At 38.1% G+C, this 9,319-nt stretch overlaps 1 protein-coding gene across 1 annotated transcript in view; it reads right to left on the bottom strand.

Moving 5' to 3' along the window:
* LOC111404388 overlaps positions 1-1,538 on the bottom strand; it is a 7,928-nt gene extending 6,390 nt beyond the window's left edge. Inside the window, exon 1 of the mRNA XM_023033201.1 lies at positions 1,530-1,538. Within this exon, the coding sequence (XP_022888969.1) occupies positions 1,530-1,538 (9 nt within the window). The remainder of the gene's footprint in view (positions 1-1,529) is intronic.
* Between the last annotated feature and the right edge of the window lie 7,781 nt (positions 1,539-9,319).

The raw sequence follows: 9,319 nt of genomic DNA, 5'->3' as shown, positions 1-9,319 counted from the left end.
CCCTATGATGTGAATATTTCGTCCTTTTGTGTAATTTAGGTTTTGTCCGCCCACACGAATTTGCAATGTAACACTAACACATGACCCCATACACGTCCTCGAAAGAGTTTCTGATCAAAATTGAAGTCTTACTAATGAAATACACTTTCTGTTTCTAGTGTGATAGAGATTAGTAGTGGAGCAAGTGGGTGGGGTTGCCGGGATGAGAGGATTGACGAATGCATTTATAACATAATAAAGAACTTAATAATGAATATTATTGAATGATCTATCCAGAAAGTATGGAAGTCCCTGTCTTGAGTTTAAATTATTTGTGAACATTTAATTAAGAAATCAGAAGCCCGGTACGAGTTGAAGTTGACAAAATAAGGTATAGGTCTCAATTTTGCAATATATGACCAAATCAATTCGGAAATGGGCTTTATGGGTGTTAAAAATTATTAATTTTATTAACAAATCCTTCTAGCCAATGAAACAGGCATTCACTGATCTCTCTTCCAAAGAAGAGTTGAGGAAACTAATCACTCAGAAAATACATGAGGAAAACTCCAAATCATCTAGTTTATTCTTCTCGTTGAATTCATATTGTGGTTTGACTGTGAAAAAAATGCACGAACATTTGGTTAAAAACCAGTTTGACATTGAAGTCATGGGGTGCCTCATTTTGGTCCTTGAACTTGATTTTTACGAAATTAGCATCGAGTTTCCAATTTCTTATTCCATTAGTCATTATACTCAACATCATCCTTGAAAACTAACAGAACTAGCACATGACATGAAAATTATAAGTGGAATAGTCTAAGACGTCAATGTGTGAAATTATTGCACAGAGAGTTCTCGACCGTCAGGCACAAGATTCACAACTTTTCAAAGTCGAAGTTGAGTATGGTGACGAAATAAGGTAAAAATTTAAATTCCAATGCTAATTTCATATAAAAACTAAGTTCGACAATCGAAATAGAGCACACCTACTAACTCAGTGTCCAAATAATTTTTTAAATCTCTTCACTTTTCTTCATCGTCTTTGTGGCCTTGGAAAGAGATGGACTAGGTAACCTTCAGCAGTTGACTTAGTTTTGTCGCATAATACGGAGTTGAAGTCTAGGTCGGTCCTAAGATTTTTGGGGCCTTAAGTTAAACTTTATATTAGTTGTCGGTAAATATTTGAAAATAAAATTACATACAATGACTATAAATAATTTTTTTTTTTTTACTAAATAAAAACAATCAAAGTTACAATAATAATGATATAAAATTTTCTAAAAATTCACTTCTTAACTTCACTCTTCTAGCATTTTGAAGGAAGGGATGGTCAAAACTCGAACGTCAATTTTGATTAGAAAGGTGGTGTAGTTTGTTGAGAGTCTTCTGACCTCTAATGGTTAAAAGAAGTGGAAATTACAGCTACCCATGGTTTCTAACTTCTAATTTCAAAAATAAGATTTAAAAGCTTTTTATGCAAAAATCAGGTGATAATTCAAATTTTAACATTAAATAACATTATTATAATATTAAATTAATTTACTTACCTTCCGCATTTCACTTTAAAACCCTAATTCATTTTCTTCACCTTCTCTCTCTACCTCTCCTTCTTTCTCTTGTCGTCGACATCGGTGGCGAGCGTTGCTCATCAGTGTGAGCATCGATGCAACAATTTTTGTGAGCACTACCACAAGGATGCCTTGATCCAATCTATTGGAGTTTTCTTTTGTTTAGGTGATTTATTCTACAGCGACGACTTGATGCACAACGCTGCGCGCAGCAATGTAAGGGTCGATGACACTGTGAGGGGTGTTGCATAGTTGCGCAGTGGTGAACTCTGTGTGTGTGTGTGACAGAAAAAAGGTGTGAAATCTATGGTGGTATGTTGGTAATATGTGCATAAGGTAGTTTGCAGTGATTTGTAATCTATGGTGGTGATTTATGTGTGTTGTGGTGTGTGTGACGATGTTGCCGGTGCTTGTTCTAGTTTTGGCACGATGGATGATATAAGTGATGGTGGTGCATTGCGGGTTGTGCGGTGCAGTGGTGGTGTTGGTGTGGTTAGAGTTGTAGTTGAGATGAAGGTGGTGGTGGTGAAGTGATGTCGATAGTGGTGGTGGGGTGGTCCCAATGAAAAATTTTTGATTAGTTAATTGGGTAATTTTGATCAATTAATTTGTGAGCGAGAAAGAAGTTTTTATCCATTAATTTGATAATTTGTGATCGATAAATAAGTTGTGACCAATTAATTTGATAATCTATGATCGATAAATAATTTATGACCAATTAATTTGAAGATTTGTGATCGTAAAATTAGTTGTGCTATATTAAATTTGTGATTTGTGATCGAAAAATAATATGTGATATATTGATTTAATAATTTGTGATTGAGAAATAAGTTGTGACCTATGGAATTTGTGATCGAAAATAATACGCGATCAACTAATTAGATAATTTATGATTGGTAATAAATTGTGACTTATGAAATTTATGATTTGTGATCTAATCATTTAATAATTGTGATGCCAGGTAGGATAGTGATTATCCTATTGACTTGTTGTAGTAGATGATTTGCAAGAAAGAAACGACTGAAAACGCCCAAAAGTCAGAGAAAATACTCTGAAATCAACTCAATATTATTAATAATACCGAATGACCAAAATTAACCCACAAGCCGAGTTAAATAGCTGCGAAATACGAAATTTTGGAAAAATTACCAAAAATGGAAAAATCTCGAAATTATACGAGAATAAAATATTAAGTAAAAGAAGTAGGTTGCCAAAATTTTGGCTCAATTGGAGTTTTCTAATATATGGAAAAAGGGAAACGAAATATTACCATAAATAGCAAAAAATAACTTAAAATTGAATTTTGGAAATGAAAACAAAGGATTTTGGGCTCGAAATTGACACCCGTCGAGCATAGCTGGGTGGCCACGATGTGCGTGCCAAAGAGAGCTTTCCGGATTGAGGTCATAATAGCGATTCCGATAACCGTAGCCAAAGTTATGGCCAAATTATCAAAGACGCGTCAAATTCCCCCAATTAAGGAAATAATTGCGATTCACTTTCCATCTTTGCGCCGATTCGCCATCTCATGGTATCTCGGCGCCATCATCGTGTGATCTGACAAATCAGCATCACTCGACTCGGATCCTCCTGCATCAGTCGCCCCGGGTTGGAAAGAACTCTCCCTCGAGTTCACAGTAACTTCATTGGACTCTACAAAACAAGGGTTAGGCATTTCACATTGAAGACGTCAGAAGTCTTCAAATGGCTAGGGAGGCGCAACCTGTAAGCATTATCATTGATCTTCTGCAGTACTTCACAAGGTCCAATCTTCCGCTCCTTTAGCTTATTGTATTCCCCAGCTGGAAAACGATCACGAGTTAATACTGCCCAAACATAATCACCAACATCAAACAACACTTGGCGCCGATGACTATCTGCCCAAACTTTGTACTTAGTATTACTATCCTGTATGGATAGCTTCACCTGCTCATAGATACCCCGAAGATATTCATCCATCTCATCAGCTTTGTTATTGAAGCGACCGACACGTGGAATTGGAGCCAAATCAAGTACCCCGGATGGGTTCCGACCATAGATAATTTCAAAAGGACTCAATCCGGCGGTTCAATTCCTCGACCGATTATAAGCAAACTCTGCTTGAGGTAATGCTAAATCCCACTGCTTCGGTTTAGTCTCTACCAAGCTTCTCAAAAGATTTCCCAAACTCCGATTCACCTCCTCAGTCTAGCCGTCTGTTTGGGGATGGTATGCACTGCTAAAATTCAACTTTGTCCCAAGTTTTCCCCACAAACTCCTCCAGAAATGACACATAAACTTAGTGTCACGGTCAGAAGTAATTGACTGTGGAACACCATGTAAACGCACAATCTCTCTGAAATAAAGATAAGCAATTCGAGTAGCATCCATTGTCTTCTGGCAAGCCACAAAATAAATCATCTTTGAAAATCTGTCAACCACAACAAGAATGGAATCCATCGCCCGCTGTGTACGAGGTAAGCCCAAGACAAAATCCATACTGACATCAAACCAAAGAGCTTTAGGTACGGGTAATGGTGTGTACAATCGAGCATTAGTAAGAGACCCTTTAGACCGCTGACATATATAATACCGCTCCACATAATGTGCCACATCACTGCTCAACTTGGGCCAATAATAATCAGAATAGACCAATGCCAATGTCTTGTCTCGCCCAAAATGTACTTCGTTATGAAATTCACTAATAATCTGTTGTCTTAGTGAACAATCCGGAAAGCATAATTGCAATCCACGAAATAGGTAGCCATTATGTAAAACAAAATCATGTTGGTGGCTATCAGTTACCTCCCGAATTATCTTCCCAAATGAAGGATCTGCAGCATACATATCAGGAAATGCCTCAAATCCGACAATCTTGGTGCTCATGGTGGTGAGGAGTAATGTGCGACGACTCAATGCATCTGCTACTCGATTCAAACTCCCTGCTTGATGCCTTCGTGTGAAAGTAAACTCCTACAAGTACGCCACCCACTTTGCATGTCGCCTACTCAGCTTGTGCTAACTATTGATGTATTTCAAGGCCTCAAGATCAGTAACAAGAATGAACTCCCTCTGTACCAGGTAATGGCACCAATGCTTTAGAGTCTGAACTATGGCATAGAACTCTAGGTCATAAGTGGAATAATTTTTCTTCGATCCCGATAACTTCTCACTAAAAAAGGCTACTGGACGCCCCTCCTGACTCAGAACACCACTAATACCAACTCTAGACGCATCACAATTTACCTCGAACACCTTTTCAAAATCCGAAAGTGCCAAGACTGGGGCTTCTGTCATCTTCTGCTTAACCAACTGAAAGCTAGTCTCTATCTCCTCGATCCACTGAAAATCACGCCCTTTAAGGCACTCTGTGATAGGAGCAATCAAGGTACTGAAATTTCTGATGAATCGACGATAAAAGGATGCCAATCCATGGAAACTCCTGACATCGTGCAAAGTTTTTGGCTTGGGCCAATTCAAAACTGCCTCAATTTTGGATTGATCTACATGAACACCATCAGTAGACACAACAAAACCCAAAAAAGTTACAGAAGTTGTGAAGAAAGAACACTTATTCTGATTGATGAATAAGCGCTCCATCCTTATTACATCAATGACAACACGAAGATGATTAAAATGTGACTCCCATGTCGGACTATAAATAAGCATGTCGTCAAAATAGACTACCACAAATTTCCACATGAAAGGCCGTAAAACCCGATGCATAAACCTCATAAAAGTACTGGGTGCGTTGGATAGTCTAAAGGACATGACCATCCACTCATACAATCCATGCTGTGTCTTGAACGCGGTCTTCCACTCATCTCCAGGCCTGATTCTGATATGGTGGTATCCGCTGTTAAGGTCGATTTTTGAGAAGACCTCAGAATCGGACAATTGATCCAACATGTCGTCCAGGCAGAGAATTGAAAACCTGTACTTCACTGTAATCCTGTTAATTGCCCTGTTGTCAGCACACATACGCCACGACCCATCTTTCTTCGGCACTAGTAGAGCCGAAATTGCACAAGGACTCATACTCTCACGAATGTAGCCCCTTTCCAATAATTCTACCACCTGTCACTGCAACTCTTCAGCTTCCTTGGGACTGAGGCGATATGCTGGTCGGTTTGGTAGACTCGACCTCGGAATAAGGTCGATTTGATGTTGAATATCCCTCATAGGTGGTAGTCCTGGGGGAAGATCCTCCGGCATTAAGTCAGAAAACTCCATCAGTAGTTGCTGCACTTCTGCTTGTAATTCCGAATCCACATTCGTTGCACTATTTTCATGAGGCATTAAAGCATAAACTATTTTTTCACGCCCAACCTCAACCAAGAACCTGGACATGAAGGTAGATTGGTGTTATTAACTACTAGGGCAGGGATGTTTTCTTCCTTGCGAGGCGCTAAAACAATTCTCTTCCCTTTAATGCTAAGAGAATAAGTATTCTTCCGCCCATCATGGATAACATTGCGATCATACTGCCAAGGTCTTCTCAACAAAACATGACACGCGTCCATTGATACCACATCACACCAAGCATTATCAAAATATCTTTTTCCAATCGAAAAAGACACTAAGCATCATTTTTCTATCGTTACCTCACTGCCTTTATTCAGCCAAGACAATTTGTATGGTTTGGGATGACAATCCATCTTCAGTTGCAGTTTATCGATAGCCTTCTCAGACACTACATTCTCACAACTGCCACTATCAATTATCAGCTTGCAGACTTTATCAGCAATTGTGCAGGTTGTGTGGAAAACGTTGGTCCTCAACCAATTGTCCCCTGAATTGCCCTTGGGAGTTAGCAGGCTCTTTCGAACGACCAGGGTCTCCTGACCATCTCCATATAGTACGTCCTCATCTTCACCATCATCATACACGGGCTCCCCAACTTCCTCGTACTCCTCTATCATATCCTCCTCAATCAGAAGATTTTTATTCTTCTAACCAGCGGGCTTCTTGCAATCAATCGCCCTATGCCCCTATTTACCACACCTAAAACACTTAATACTTGATCCGAAATTGTCCCGCTGTGGCTAATAAGCAGGACGAGATTCTTGAGGGTGAACTGGCTGACTTCCTTTATCTCTGACCACTGGCCTCTTACTCTGTTGTTTCTCTATTGCAAGTGCCCGCTGATATGCATCAGAAACTGTCCACAATGAATGAAGGCTGAGAACATCCTGCAAGGGCTACCTTAATCCCCCCAAATACTATGCTACCATATGTTCCTCCGTCTCAGATAAATCATTCCGAGCCACCAGTTGATAGAATTCCTCAGTATAATCAGTGGCTGATCTTGCGCCTTGCCTTAGTGAATGAAGCCTCTGAAACAAAGTTTGAGTATAGCCGAAAGGGAGGAAATGCCCTTTCATCTTCTTCTTCATCTTCTCCCAGTCAGTAATTTTGGATTTTCCCTGTCGCTCCCGTGAACGCTTCAACTGTTCCCACCATGCAAATGCTCTACCTTTGAGTTTGATGGCAACAAGTTTCACTTTGACATGGTCTAGAAACTCTTTATATTCAAAAATTATCTCCACTTTATTCAGATCAATAAATTTTTCAGCCTGCAACGTAGTAGAAAACTTGGGCAGATCCACTCTGAAATCGAGATCCACATGACGATCCTCCCGTCAACGATGTTCCCAAACTCGAGCACGATGGTGATACGGGTTTTCGAAACTGGTATCGGAATCGTGAGCCTCCACATCATGATTACCGAACTCCTGCTCCGCCAGAGCTCCGCCAAACGTTGGGTTAACTCCGCAACTTGTCTCTGCAAATCTTCAATTGTCACATCCTGATTATTACGATCACGGTGCGGGACTTCCTCAATCGGAACCTACCCTCGACGAACACGACCACGTCCACCAACCATTATAACTGATGAAATTTATCTCCCAAGAAGATGCTGACGCTCTGATATCAACTGACGCTGGGTAGGATAGTGATTATCCTATTGACTTGTTGCAGCAGATGATTCGCAAGAAACGATAGAAAACGCCCAAAAATTAGAGAAAATACTCTGAAATCAACTCAATATTATTAATAATGCCGAATGACCAAAATTACCACACAAACCAAGTTAAATAGCTACGAAACACGAAATTATGGAAAAATTACCAAAAATGGCAAAATTCCGAAATTATACCAGAATAAAATATTAAGTAAAAGAAGTAGGTTGCCAAAAATTTGGCTCAATTCGAGTTTTTTAACATATGGAAAAAGGGAAACGAAATATTACCATAAATAGCAAAAAATAACTTAAAATTGAATTTTGGAAAGGAAACAGCGGATTTTAGGCTCAAAATTGACGCTCACTGAGCATAGTTGGGTGACCGTGACGTGCGCGCCGAAGAGAGCTTTCCGAATTGGGTCATAATAGCGATTCTGATAACCGTAGTCAAAATTATGGCCAAATTATCAAAAACGCGTCAAGTTCCCCCAATTAAGGAAATAATTGCGATGTACTTTCCGTCTTTGCGCCGATCCACTATCTCATGGTATCTCAGCGCCATTATCGTGCTATCTGACAAATCAGTATCACTTGACTCGAATCCTCCTGCATCAAATTGTGACTAGTACATAAATGTGATAATAAATTGTATAGTATTCTGACATTAATATATCTAACTAATAAAATATTTTTAATTGTTTATTTAATAAATAAAATTTAATTATGACCTGATTTTTGTAGTTTTAAAACTTATTTCTTAATTTTGGAAGTGTATATTTTAACCACCTTAAATATGTAACGTTCCCAGAAATGTAACGTGCTTTAAAACAAAAAAATGGGCCTTAATTTTTTGGAGGCTCTCATATATTTGACAAGTGCTTCATGAAGATCCTTAGGCATCTCCCTTTGTCTCTTCTAAGGGAGAATAATTTTGAATATTCCACCTTCCTTATACGTTGTTCAAACTTTGGAGCGGCATTTGAAGCAATAGGAGGAAATCCGATTTCACCATATGCGAACTCAGAGGTTATGGCGAAAATGGCATTCTTTCCTTTTTCTGTCATTTTGATACTATAGTTGTTTAGGTGAAGATTGCTATTTCTCATTTATTATTTAAAAAAATAAACAAAAATTACCGATGTGGTGCAAGAGTTTCCTAGACAATTAGGTTTAACTTTTATCATTTCTCCAATCAATTCTTCCGTTGTCCAAGGTTTACTCACCGACTCTTAAATAATTAAAATGATTTCATAACAACTTTGTCAACTCATAACCAAAATCTAGACACTTTTCATTGTAGGATCAAAAATTAAATTTTAATATTTTTGAAACAATATGTACTAATAGTATATTGATCCTTCATACTTGAGATTAGAACAAATGTGATCTGATTGTCATCAGCATTGAGCCTTTGTTTGAGCCCCATTATTCTCATAACTCATTTCCACTAACACATTATTTCATAAAGTAATTTTACACGTAAATCTAAAAAAAAATTATATTTTTTAACCACACATTTTCTAAAAATAACTATTCCAAAATGTATTATCCCGAAAAAATAGAACTCACAAACCTTAGATATTGGGAGGAATGAAAAATTAATTGGCCATCTCGGATTTGGACCTTTACAAGAAAAGTAGTGCACAATTCTTAAAATATAAGAGGAATAAAAATTTAAATTTTGAAGAAAAGTTAAAAAAAAAAAATTAAAAAATTAAAAAATTGAAAAATCAGAATTCCAAAATTTTGTGGGATTCAATGGACTCCACATGATACCATGTGGCTGCCATTTCATGGAGTAATAAAAAATAATTAATTATGTATA

The sequence above is a fragment of the Olea europaea genome, chromosome 11, assembly GCF_002742605.1.
Source record: "Olea europaea var. sylvestris chromosome 11, O_europaea_v1, whole genome shotgun sequence".
NCBI lineage: Eukaryota > Viridiplantae > Streptophyta > Magnoliopsida > Lamiales > Oleaceae > Olea > Olea europaea.
This window is presented reverse-complemented; position numbering and strand designations above follow the sequence as displayed.